Source organism: Haplochromis burtoni, unplaced genomic scaffold, assembly GCF_018398535.1.
Source record: "Haplochromis burtoni strain Fernald_Lab_line unplaced genomic scaffold, NCSU_Asbu1 Contig_300, whole genome shotgun sequence".
Classification (NCBI taxonomy): Eukaryota; Metazoa; Chordata; class Actinopteri; order Cichliformes; family Cichlidae; genus Haplochromis; species Haplochromis burtoni.
Window position 1 is genome coordinate 508317 of NW_024582661.1, and position 13540 is coordinate 521856.

The window sequence follows — 13540 nt, forward strand, 5'->3', positions numbered from 1 at the left end:
TGTCATTCACAGGCTCTGTGACTGGAGCAGCCAGAGACTGAACCACCAACCTTCCTATTTAAAATCAAAAACTCAACACCACTGAAATATATATAGTTTATTTACAAGAAGACATAGGTTTATATTTTATACAATATACTTTTTTCAGGAAGGCACTTAATCAAACAGTCGATGCAATTGCCAACAGGGGTAAGGAAGTTTCAGCTGGGTAAAAGGCACAATTTAAAACGTGAGGTAAAGACACACGGAGGACAAACACACCAAGACACGTAGACGCTTTGAACGACAGACAGAAATGATTTTTTTTACCCCGACATATGATTAAAAAAATAATAATAATGAGGGCGTAGGAAAGTTAATGTAAAACTAATTATAAATGTTCAATAAAGCTTCAACAGGTGTACTAAAAGAAGAATCAGAAAGATGGGAGAAGCTATAAGCAGAAAAACAACACATTTTTGTAAACAGCTAAACAAAACAGGGACATTCCAACTATTTTCTCAAATGTCCACCAAAAAACAAAAAACCTTAAGCTAAACGGTGCTGGTGAAATCAGACCATTAAAGGACAGCGCAAGAGCACGTAGGCACAATCAAATCTACTCATAATTATAGACAGATTGAAGATGAAAACATGGGAGCATCTGATTTAAAGCTATAGAGAAACAGCTGATCAAGTTAGTGTGAAGAGACGACCTTTTTGGACACTTCATTTACACTTCAGTGGTTACCCGACTATTTAAAAATATCGATCCTACTGCATAGCAGAGTGTGGGGAAACAGGAGATTGTAAAAATATACACATTTTAACGTTTGTTCTTCCAGAGTGTGCTGTCAGAGGGAGTGAGAGTAAGTGCAGCAAATGAGTCTCCTAACAGTTCCCCTCTTACTTTCTTTTTTGAAAAATTATAAATCTTTCACCACAATCGTCCTGTCCGTGGAATGTTTGGAACCTGAGTGTCTGCACGTTTTCTTACAGCTCAACTAAACTGCACCCATCCTGACTTGACAGCATCTGTACTGGAGCTGTGGATGAGACGGGTGGGGTAAAGGATGGGAGATTGATGAACACACACAGAAATAAAATAAAGAAATCAAACAAAGATGGATGGATGTAACGCTGAGGCACACAGAGGTGTAGGTGATGGCTTACTTGGAACCCGCGGATGTGAAATCTCCCCACACGTCGGAGCTGGGCTGGGGTGCAGGGACGGGCGAGCCGAAGTCTAGAAGAGGAGCTGGATGTGGAGACAAAAAGAAATCCGTGTTGGTATAAACATCGTTACAGTTAGCACGTATTTGTGTAAAAAGCTGCTGCGGTTGAGAAGCATCGTGATCACCGGTGTTCGTCTGTGCAAGCGGGACTGTCTGTGCTCCTGCCGGAGGTGGCAGGATACCTCCAGCCTTTGCTCCAGGTGGAGGAGGGAGCAGGCCACCAGCCATGGGCCGTGGTTTGGCACCACCTGCGTCCTTCTTCTTGATGTTCTGTAACAGAGAGTCGTATTTTTAAGTATTTGACCTCTTAGGCACTCAGTTGTGCAAGGTTCAAACTTTGATTAACAAAAGTTGTAAAACCGTTTTATCTGTTTGGAAACTGTGAGTTACAACAAGTACTATTTTTCTTAAAAGACAGAGTTAAATAATCAAGTTTATGATTTTTCATTTAATTGAGCAACTTTGATTCCTAAAGACTGGAAATAATCCAGAAACTAATCTGAAATCTGACATTCACTGAATGTGTGAGACAAAAATGTGACGGTGCAGAATAGCCAGCTTTCTCAAGAACCGCTCATGCAAACATGACTTACTGATAAAAGAGAAAAACCTAAAAAGTAGTGTGCACTTGTCCAGCTACCTTAATCTGGGCTGACAATCAGAGTGGTGACTTTTCCCCTACAGTGCTTTAAAAGCCTGTTTGAATGCTGAGGCATGATACATTCATTAATGTAAACGAGTAACTTTTTTAAATCCCTGGAAAACCTGTCGCGTCATCATTCAATCTGCAATCTTCCGCTGTGTGCTCACCCCGATGCTGATTTTGATCGTCTGTCCCTCTTTGAAGCTCAGGTCCAGTTTAGGGGCTGCGCTCTGAGAAGCTTCCAGTTTTGCGAGCTCACCTTCTTGTTTGACCCACCTTTAAAAATTGAAAGCAGAATAATTAGTATTGCTAAATCAATCTGGTTATTGATACACATAAACAAAAATGAGACTAGAAGTTAAGATGCTTAACTTCTAGTTACATTTGAACCATTTCAGTCGATAAGGGTTAAACTGTCAGACGTGTCAGAAAGCCTCTTCCCTTTAAAAAGAACTTAGTAACACAGCTTGGGGTTGTAAAGTTGCATCTAAACAAACCCCAATACCTCTGGAACAATGTCTGCTGGAAATAAGAGACACAAGTGGAGCTGTGTGGCAAAAGCCCCAAACACAACAGATCAAACACCTCAGTTGAACTGTGAAGCACGGCAGTAGAGGAGTGATGATGTGGGACTCAAATAAACCTAAAGCTTGGCCCAAACTGGACAATAAAATTAAAATAAAAAGCTAACGTAATAGATGGCGACTTACTTAAAATGGTCTTGTAAAGCGACATTAAAGTCAAATGAGTCTCCACGATCAGCAAAACCCAGACCAATAAAAGCATGACGTCCTTTAAGGGGGGGAAAAAAGGATATTTATACAGTTAGTTCACACGGGTTCAACCTTACATCTATAAATCACAACGCACATACTACAGGGCACACAGTTTACAGGAAACTGGGACTATGAGATTACAAAAGTCAAGTACAAAACAAATACTGAGATTAAGTCAAGCTCAACAAAATGTGGAGCATGCCCTTAACGAAACAAAACATGCCGTTCCAAATACTTTGTCTTACCGTTGCCATCCTCTATCCGGATCACAAAATACCTGCTGGAGTCTGTTACTGCTTCCACGACACAACCTGGATACTGTTCGACTGGAGCTTGTGCAAACAGCTCTCCTGCAAAGAGTAAATTTACACCAAACAAAGCCCCAGGGTTATTTTCTGTTACCAACAAGCTGTCAAGTTGAGATGACTGAATAAAACAAAACAAGACAGCAAAGTTTCTGAAAAGGAGCTTTGATAACCCTGTAACAATATGTCATGCTGTAATGTAAAAGGCTGACCTGGTAACAATCACAGAAACTGCGAAATGTTTTAATGTATTCCCAAAACCCTTTAAACTATTTTTGCTGGATGTAATTTGTGGTTCTATACGTGCAGCTTTATATCTCAGTGCCCAACAAAGACAAAGGTAATCTAAGTAAAATAGTTCAAAGACACAAGCTAGTTCTGAATAACAGGACCTACTCCTTTGCATTTTTGACACTCATTGGCTACAGGTTGCAAAGCAACCATGAAAGTCAATAACATTTGTTCACACAGCTATGGTCAGAAGGTTGCACACACACTCATTGTGGCCATGAACGTCACAGTAATTATGGCTTTTAATGGTTTATTTGACTTGTTCTGTTTCCAGGGGGTAATGATTGTACAACATAGACCTTTATAGACTCATTGTATTGACCAATACTAAAAATAATGGGAAAGTCCAAAGAACTCAGCAAAGATGTGAGGATTCTAAATTTACACACATTGGGAAGGTCTCTACTAAACAACTGTATGCAAGTGCAATTGAATTGTTTTTTGGATGTGTCACCACTTTGCCAAGGACTGGAAGAAGATCCAAACTTTCACCCTCAGATGAGAAGAAATTGGTGAGGATGTTCAGGAAAAACCCAGAAAGCCCCAATGTTCAAGCGTGCCATGAACTGACATCTGCTGGAACAGCATTGCTGTCCATAGTGAAACCAGTTTTACATCACCACAGAGAGGGCGCCGACCAAGAAAGAAGCCCCTGCTCCAAAATCAGCACTTTCAAACTCGACTGAAATTTGCAGCTCCTCACACGGACAAGTAAAATGCCTTCTGGAGAAAAGGTTTGGGGTCAGATGAGATAAAGACTGAGCTGTTTGGCCACAATGACAAGAGTTATGTTTAGAGGAGTAAAGCTGGGACTTTTAAACTGAGAACATTATACCAGCTGTCAAACACTGTAGTGGTAGCATCATTCTCTGGAGCTGTTCTGCCGCCAGTGATACCAGTACATTGCACAAAGTAGATGGAACAATGAAGACAGAGGACTACCTCCAAATTCTTCAACTTTATCTCGGATCACTTCAGATCAGATCAAGTTTCCACCCTTCTTTCCGGAGGGTCGAAACTTGAACATAGTTGGGTGTTCCAAAAGGACAATGTTCCCAAACACACATCAAAACTGGTTTTGGAATTGGTAAAGCAGGCTAACATTAAGCTTCTGGAATGATTTTCCCAAAGCCCCGAGGTCAAGCCTGTTAGTAGAGGTGCATGTACATATTTAAAAGAATTCTAATTATATTCAAGCTTGCACATCCTAAGGTTGTTTTTTAAAGTAATTAAGGATGTATACTGTGTAATCATTCCACCCTGGAACACGAACAGTTCAAAGAAATCATTAAATGCCCCAGATTACCATGACATTAACACTCATGATTTACGTGAACTTGTGACCACAAGTGTATATCGTCAAATGCAGTTGGCTAAATCCACTAAGAGCAGAAGACGTCAGAGCCAAAGCAGGACAGGTCAGCTAATCACAGCCTGTTCGCAATGAAAACAAACCTACAGGACCTCAGCATAGAAAACTATAATAACTATGAGACTCCTTTCTAGGTGAATCATGCTGTTACACTTTACCAGATCCCCTTTGCCAAATCCCACTTTAAATACTGGTTTTGAACCATATATTTAAACCGTCAACGTATTGTAAGACACAACTATGAAGACACAAACCTAACTGTTAACTAGTTACTACAGTCTAGTTTGGGGTTTACTACCAATTTTTTTTCCTTCTTCTTAGTCTTCTTTCTTACTTCACTAATTAAAGCAGTCCTTTTTCTGCCTACCTGTATTTTTATCCTCTAACTTAATGTAGGCCATCTTTCCTTTGGCAGTTATTTTCAACCTTCCACTCCACGCAGGTTCATCCAGCTTCCAGTCTGCAGCACTAGAAAAACAGGAAACACATATCTACTTGTGAAAGTGGTGTAATCCTCTATAAAAACAGCTGACCCAGTCACTGCCAGCTGCTACTTTTGATGGAGGAGGAAGGGAAATGAAAGCTTCAAGTCAGACTAAAATGAGACATGAGCTCTATCTACTCTTACAGATGTTAAAGCCATTAAAATGTAGTTGTTAACTGTTGTGTCTACGGCATTAAAACTGTGTACTTATACAACTAATTAACTGAGAAAAGAACTTAATGTGTGATTTTCCCTTTTGTAAGAAGACGTTTTCAACAAATTGTTTAGGAGCAAAGACGTGACTCCACTAAAACAAACGACACATTTCAAACTAAGACACTAAAAACAAGAATAATTTTCTACTAGCGTTAAAGTTGAGCATCTGCATCTATCATTGGACAGATACTTAAAATCAACATTTTGGCCGGCCAATCAGACCAAAGCTACAGCGTTACATCTGCGTGTCATCGACGTGTGAAGTAAGCTTTTAAACGCCAACAGGTGCAAGTCGCAGGTAAGACGACAGGATGTTGAAGTCCCATTTCCGTGAGCTGATACAGTTAAAATTATATTTTTATATTAAAAGTATATATTGGCTACCCGTAAAAGCAGTAATCGAATGACAAAAACCTAACAAACTATCCTGACAAACTGCTGTCCGATAATGGGCGCATATCTGCAAAATTAGCCCGCTATCAAATGTCTGGCTGCTCTCGTCAGTTAAAAACATTAGCACGTACCGATATCCGCGGTTAGAGGCCCGCGGCGGGATCCGGTAAACATGGACCTCTGGCTTTACACAGAGCATTGACTCGTAGCTGTTGTCTTCTGCCATCTTGTCAAGTTTCACTAACCCAAAAACCAACTTCCGACTTTCAATGGACCCTTCGCCTGCTCGGCTCTGTCCTGCTGAACCAGGCTAACCGGACCTTAACAGCGCCACCTCCGGCCAGGATGTATAAGCACCTAAAGAGTACGTCACAGTCTGTCAATAAGAACTTAGAATAGCCTAGAAAGAACAGTATAATGTATATAAATAGAGAAAGAACAGGAAGTTTTCCATAAGAACACTGAAATTATTCTCCTCTTATAAAAAATGATACATATCGTATTTCAATCCTTCTTACTGTGCGAAATGTATTAGAAGCCAGTGAATTCATGTATTTCCTTCCTGATACAATACATTACTACACAGTACTAAATAACACAAAATATGCATTATGTGAGGTTTGTCCTAAAAATCATTTTCATCTCTTCATGCCCAGTAAAAATGGGAAATATTACAGCAAACTAAACTTTTTTCAGTGATTGTTTGAAGACAAACTGGTGACCCAATCTTTGAAGTGTTAAGCACATTTTCCTGCATTCCCTCTAATATTAGATTAGATTAATTTGTCACCATGGGGACAGTCATAGTAGCAAATTATTTTCATGTGGGTTGTTTTTCCATTGAGGGTGAAAAGCTAGAGCAGAAAAAGTCACATGTTTGTTGCATGTTTTCCCAAAAGTTCACAGGATGCAGTGGATAGTTATAAACAGATCATGGATCTGATCATGGATTGTTGGTGCCTCCGCACACGCAGACTGATATCCCTGAAGTCCATCTTAGACTGTGCTGATCCAGTGCCCCCTTCATTATTCTGAGCAGCATATGAAAGACTGTGTTTTCTAAAATAACAACACATAAAGCAAGTTGTACCGCTGAGTGTGTTTATTAAAGGGTGTTCAAATTTAATGAGCTTTTTCCCCCTAAAGCTTCAAAACAATGATGACATAAAATGAGCTTCACACTAGACAGGTGGCTATGAATGACTTCAGCAAAGCATCATGGGTACGTCACACAGGTACAGGATGAATATTTCTCCTTTTCAGTTTAAACTGATTAGAAACTGATTTTGTTACAATAATTGAATAGGATCCCAGGGAACGCTGTATTAGTAGCACATCATCTAGATGTTGTAGGTCCAAACGTCCTCCTTTTCATTGTAGATAATCTCCTAAAACAAAAACTTCTACTTTTTGAAGCAGGAATAAGTGGCACAAATGCAACACTTCCAGCCATGTTGATAAATGTGCTCCTGTGCTGTGCTGCAGTTTACTTGTGACATAAATAACCTTTCACAGAAAGCTCCAAATATGAATGAGCACTACCTGCTGGAGAGCGTGTGATGGAGACCAAGGATTGTTTATCTTTTAAGGCATAACAGCGTAGAAAGGTTGAAAACCTGCCGCAGGCTCATGTACTGTTTACTACAAGTGTCAGCACTGGTTATTCATCAGGATTTGCCTATACTATCATGTTATTGCAGGCAAACTCTTATTTTAAATTGGTCCCAAACAAGCAGACCACACTGTAAGATGATATTAGGTAAAGAACACCATTTTCTTTAAGGTTTCCTGGCCCTGGAAGAATATTTGCCAACACAAAACTTTAGATGATATCCCCATCTAGGCTGAGCTTGAAATAATTATTTCTGAATAATTAATACAACTCTTAACTGTAGGTAATAAATCAGCAAACTGCAGCCGGTACGAAAACCCACCAAAATCATCATCAACTCCAGAGCTGAGCTGCTCCGAAACAGCAAAGGAACAACACAGGAACATTTTTTTTTTTTTTTTTAAACACACTTTAAACTTTCAGTTCATGTCTTCTGCCAATTAGATATAACTGAATATGACATGACTATGCAGACTACATCTTCTAGGCTCTTACACACTACAGATCACCTGACTTATACGTACTATGTGTCAGAAATGAAACACATGAACAATATGAAGTGTTTAAAACCATATGTGAACAAAAAGAAACAACACAGAAAAAGGGCAACATTTTAAAAGAGAAAGAAAAAAAGGGAGTAATTTCATCATTATTGCTTAGATAAGCTTAGATTTAGTGATACTGTCCTTCAGCTCTATTCTTTTTGGCCACAGGCTGTGTGCCCACCGGGCATTTCTTTAAGGGCCACTTGTGCCTTACAGAGGATTGTGGACACTTGTGGCCTGAGCCACTGCCATCGACTACAGTATTAAAAGCACACTGCTAGGCACCAAAAGGCTCCATCAGTACAAATTTTTTATTTTTTTATATTATTGCTGCTCACTCAAGCTGCTGAACACGCAATAAATTTATGGCACCGTCAAGCATTTCATTCCAACTGAACCCGACAAATTAAGGCCAGTACCCCGGTGGATACCCAGCCATGACCCACGCTTCATCAGTGGAAAGGCCACCTCGTGTGCTTGCCTTTTCTGGGGAGGTCCCACAAATCTGCAAGCTCTCCGTATTCTCCCTGAAGAGACAGACACCTGATGTCCTGGCACTCGGCCGGCCAATCAGACCTAAAATCATAGGGCACCTCATGGTACGTCAAAGTAACACAGTGTGTAGGAATGTGAGGCGAAAGCCTGCTCACAGTGTGGAACACAAAGGATTTCGGATCTTTGGCTGATCTCTGCCAGCCCCTTGTAAGCTTCCACAGAGGGAAAAGACAAGGCAAAAGGCAAAGACCACACCAGTAAGCAGAGAAGAGAGAGGGTGGAGAAGTTCATCTAAATCCATGCTACATCTTCAAATGTCTAACGTCTGTCAAATTTTATTTCGTCCCACCGCTCTGCTCTTCATACCACACACAACACTCCTCACTGCACCCTCTGTGCCCTCTCAGGAAGACATCCGTGTCTTGAATCAGGCAGCTCCTGCCTATCTGCACAGTCGGAAGCCTGAGGTGCCATCCGGGCCGTTAGGTTGACGGATCACGTGATTGTTTGAACGAACTGGTTCCAGTGGTTGCTGCACACTCATACAAGCTGGCCTAATAATGGTAAGAGAAAAATTAGAATACATTACAAAACAGTGTTTTTCTCTTTTAGGTGTCTTCTTCAAAACATTTTGTTGTCACAGTTGATTTTGCAGACATTACAACTCACCTGTCCTGGCACTGATTGTCCTGAGGCGTCTCTTCTGAAGAAGCACTACCCAAAATCCTCCTTCGGGCTTCTGCGTACTCTGCCTCTCTCTGGGCCAGAGACTTCATCTGCTGAGCGGGACGAGACGAGGCAGCGGGGTTTCCTGTGTTGCCGTTATTTGTAGGGCGCTTTAAAATTCGGATTTGAGGTGGTGGTGCTGCTGGGAGAGAGTCATCTTGGACTACGACAGCAGTTCGTATAGGTGAACTGGCTGATTTCAAATTGGACTTTCTGCAAAGATGAGAAAATCATTAGTGTTTGAAGAGGTCTGGGCATGTTTTAAGTTAATTTCATTTCCTTAGTTTTAGTCTTGCCAATAAAGTTTTAAAGAAATATTCACAAAGATATTGTTGGGAAAAAAGAAGCAGAAAGCAGTAACTTTGTCTTCTGGTTACTTACTTTGCTTCCTGATTTATTTTCAGCTTTGCCTCAAGTCTTCTCTCAATTTCCTGAAGGAGGAAATATAATACATATATACAATAATTAACTCGATTTCTACTATTGTCCTCACATCATCCTGTATACCAAACATGTTCACATTGTAGAGATACACCTATCAGGTATTTGGACCGGATATCATTCCAATCCTGGCTCAATTACCCTACTACAATCACTCTTAAGTGACAACCAAACGCAGCAGAGCAGGTAAAACTTTTCTGTGCGTTTCAGACTTTATTAAACCTTCATCACCAAAGACAGCCTCACATGCAATTGATCAAATACCTTATGCTGGGAAAGTCTTTGTTGCTATAGTAAATGTGCAGTGTTTTAGCTTTTTGTTGGCAGTATGATAATTATTATAAACTAACTAAATACACACATAACCAGATGACAAAGTACACAAATGTGAAAGTATCCAAAACATGTTGGTGCACAGGAGATAACTGAAATTTGGATGTGTATTTAACAGTAGAGGAGAACCTAAAGATAGTCTTAATATATGCATATATATGTTGTCTTGCAGTTTTGATTGTGACCTAATTGCCCCCAAAAATGACTGCTGACCAAAAAGAATGCAAAGAGGCTCATCTCACATTTGCCTAAAAATATCTTGACGATACCCAAGACTTTTGGGAAAATATTCTGTGGACTGTAAAGACCAAAGTTCAGTTTTTGGAAGGTTTGAGTCCCGTTACATCTGCCATAAAACTAACAACGCTTCCTAAAATCAACATAACACCAACAGTCAAACATGGAAGACTGAAGGAGAATGTCCTGCCATCAGTTCATGCCCCAAAGCTCAAACTCACTTGGATTATGCAGCAAGACAATGATCCAAAATACACAAACAACTCCAGCTCTGAATATGTCTAATATTAAAAATTAATTTCTCAATTACACCCTACGTGAGTGTAACAAATATGCAAAAGTAGGGCAGAAAACTCTTCTAAACAACACATAAAAAGGCTTACCAATACAGCTGAGATCCATAGATAGTGTTTAGCTGATAAAAACAAAAAACTTTTTAAAAAAAGCTACTAAACTAATTGAAACCCCCCTACAGTCACAAACTCAGTGTTTCGAGGACACTTAGGTGCTATTGCAGAGAACCTCAAATTAGATCACAAGTGACACATTACACTTTAGCATAATCAAATCTAGCAGGGTTCATTTTCTTGGGAAACACACAGAAAAATGTATGTGTACAAACCAGCGGCTGTTTATAAAACTATTTTCTACAATCAGTGGCACACACTAGATTGCGAAGGTGCTGACACGGTTCATTTCAGGGCACATTGGGGGGGGGGGCTGCTGGAAAAAGCTGAACATGTTACGATATTGTTTCTACAATGACGTTACTCAGATTATTTCCACAGTTGGATAAATTAATTGATGTGATGGTGTGCTCAGTCCCGTGTCAGCATGGCCTGCAAGACTCAACCAGGAAGTTCGGCTGAAAAAAAAAAAACGCTAATGTTTTTGGGCGCAGGAAGCCTCTACTCTATCGACAGCTCTTGCACTGTGCCTGAGTGGCTGTCAGACTAAAGCCGGGGTGCTGTTACATCCGTTCAGCACAGTATGTTAGCGTCTCTCACCCCGCTGTCCGCCGCCTCTTCCCAGCTTTCTGCAACCTCTTCATCCTCCATGTTTAAACGGGACTGCTGGGTAGCTGGTTGGCTCTCTTCGCTTCACCGGCTAAATGTACCCCACAGTGGGCATGAGACGACGGCAAGCGCTCAAGTACAAACCACAGGGAGCTCCGCCACTGGGTCCCTTTTTATGATCAGATAAAAGCTGGATAAACAAATTCCCAAACCTTTACCCCGGCCTCGTGTTAGCCTGCTAGCTTAAAGCTACACTCGGAGCAAACCCCACCAGCTGTCTGCTGTTTAAAATCCTCAGTAAATGAACCCCGGTCACCGCTGCTGCTCACACGGAAAACAAACACCCTTGGACGTTATGTTTTTATAAACCGCTGTCCCTGCAATGCTTTAATACTTAGCTTCACTACACCTCTCAAGTTTAACCGTCAAATCGAAGAAGGGAAATGACGTCATAACGTAAGCTACAGGTAACGTCAACCACAGGCTGCCTCCAAATGGAGTGGTTTAACAAATGAAGGCGTCTGTACCGCTGTTATTATTATAATTTTGTTATTCATAATTAGTTTTATTTTTATATCGTTTGGACGTTTTTTTGCTTTTAATTCTGTTTCATTTCAGTTAGTTTCCAGCGTGAGTTTGCTTGTTTTACTTTTTTATCTTTTTGAAAGTGTTTAGTTTTAGTTTAGCTTCTTTTAGTTATAACCTTAGTTTCAGTCTTTATTAATTAATATTGTACTCTGGGAAAATTTTGGGAAGAAAGGTACATACATAACAATAAAAAGAACGTTATGATAACAGTGACTCGCAGCCTTATAGACATCCAAAGTCTCAATAAATACATCAATCAAAGTCTCATCAGCAAAGTGCAGACTGCTTTTGGTAAAGTTTTGTTTGTTTCTTTGTTTGAACATATGAACTCTTTTCTCTTTTATTAAACATCACCCATCTCCTGTTTCAATCTTCTGAAGAAAACATAACATGATAAAACATTTATTTCCATTACATTCAAGAAAAGGCAGACATTTCTACACCTAATATCTTTAAAATATGCCCCAAATCACCCTGAGACAAGAACAGGCCAATTTCTTTATTCATTGGATGATTCAGTACTTTGCCTTGACAGCAGTACTAATGCTGACCTAAGACAGCATAAGTACTGCTGCATAGTTATGCCTTCACCTTCTACTGACAGAGAATGGTATCAACTGTTTTCTATGACAGATGTTTTACTGTCATTCAGTGACTTTAATTGTACCTTAGATACAGAAGGTTTAATTGTGAATTGTGAAGGATAAAAGTATTCAGGTTACATGTGATGATCACTAATAAGGAAATGTTCGTATTTTGGTGATATAAATGTATTTTTCTAATCACAACAACAGGACACATTTTATCCTTTCACTGTTTTAAATAAATACAAGATACAATAGGTGCTGGAAACCAGTAAACTTCCCAGATTGCGAAGACTGCCAAACTCTTGCATTGGAGTGAACAGTATAAACCCTGGGGGAGAGGTTTCTTTTTTACAGATGTGTGGGACGAGTTGTTCTTTCCCGAGCCCACGGAAAAATGTCATCCTGTGTGAAGATGCACAGGGGGAAGCTAGACTGAAAAATGGGTCTGTTGAACCTTCAGACCAGCCAGTACCAGCAGGAAAAAAAAAAGCAAAAAACAATTAAATAAATAAAATTAAAGCTCAAGTTCAGGAAAACGAGGTATGCATTCAAGCTGCAACATTTCATTAATGTAAATTCAGCAAAAATAAACTTTTATTTAATTTTTTACAGCAGAATTCAAATCTTAACTCAACACTGTTACAGCCTCCAGCAACTGGAAAGCTGCGAAAACAACTAAACAACTAAAATTTGGCAATAAAGTGCACTTTTGCTACAACTCTGAATTATGCCATATTCAGAAGTTTGCAGACGACACGGCCATCATGGGGTGTATCTGGGATGACCAGGAAGAGGAGTACAGGAGCCTGGTGAGGAACTTTATCACATGGAGTCACACAAACCACCTGCAACTCAACACTTCAAAGACCAAGGAACTGGTTGTGGATTTCGGGAGGTCCAGACCAGGTCCACTGCCAGTTCAGATAGAGGGAGAGGAGGTGGAGGTGGTCAACACATGCAAGTACCTCGGGCTGTGGGTGGACAACAAACTGGACTGATCATGCAACACACAGCACCTGTATAAAAATGGCCAAAGCCGACTGTACTTCCTCAGGAGGCTGAGGTCTTTCAACATCTGCAGGAAGCTCCTGAGGATGTTTTACCAGTCAGTGGTCGCAGGAGTACTTTTCTATGGCGTGGTGTGCTGGGGGAGCAGCACAGCAAAGAAGGACTCATCCAGGCTGGAGAAACTAATCAGGAAGGCGGGCTCTGTGGTCGGCATGAAGCTGGACACTCTGGTGACAGTGGCAGAGAAGAGGACCTTAA

The 13540-nt window shown here is 40.4% G+C and overlaps 2 protein-coding genes across 2 annotated transcripts; both read right to left on the reverse strand.

The window, feature by feature from the left end:
• Positions 1-82: 82 nt before the first annotated feature.
• necap2 (NECAP endocytosis associated 2) lies at positions 83-6038 on the reverse strand. The gene is made up of 8 exons (XM_005941531.3): positions 5826-6038; positions 4969-5069; positions 2879-2983; positions 2568-2649; positions 2025-2133; positions 1340-1484; positions 1153-1237; positions 83-1025 (listed from the first exon to the last, which is right to left on the reverse strand). Exons 1-8 carry the CDS (start codon positions 5918-5920, stop codon positions 980-982), a joined length of 768 nt encoding a protein of 255 aa, XP_005941593.2. The 5' UTR covers positions 5921-6038; the 3' UTR covers positions 83-979.
• A 951-nt stretch (positions 6039-6989) lies between these two features.
• LOC102289349 (SUZ domain-containing protein 1) lies at positions 6990-11560 on the reverse strand. The gene is made up of 4 exons (XM_005941488.3): positions 11091-11560; positions 9454-9503; positions 9016-9285; positions 6990-8900 (listed from the first exon to the last, which is right to left on the reverse strand). The coding sequence occupies exons 1-4, from the start codon at positions 11139-11141 to the stop codon at positions 8789-8791; spliced, it is 483 nt and encodes a 160-aa protein (XP_005941550.1). The 5' UTR covers positions 11142-11560; the 3' UTR covers positions 6990-8788.
• Positions 11561-13540: the final 1980 nt, after the last annotated feature.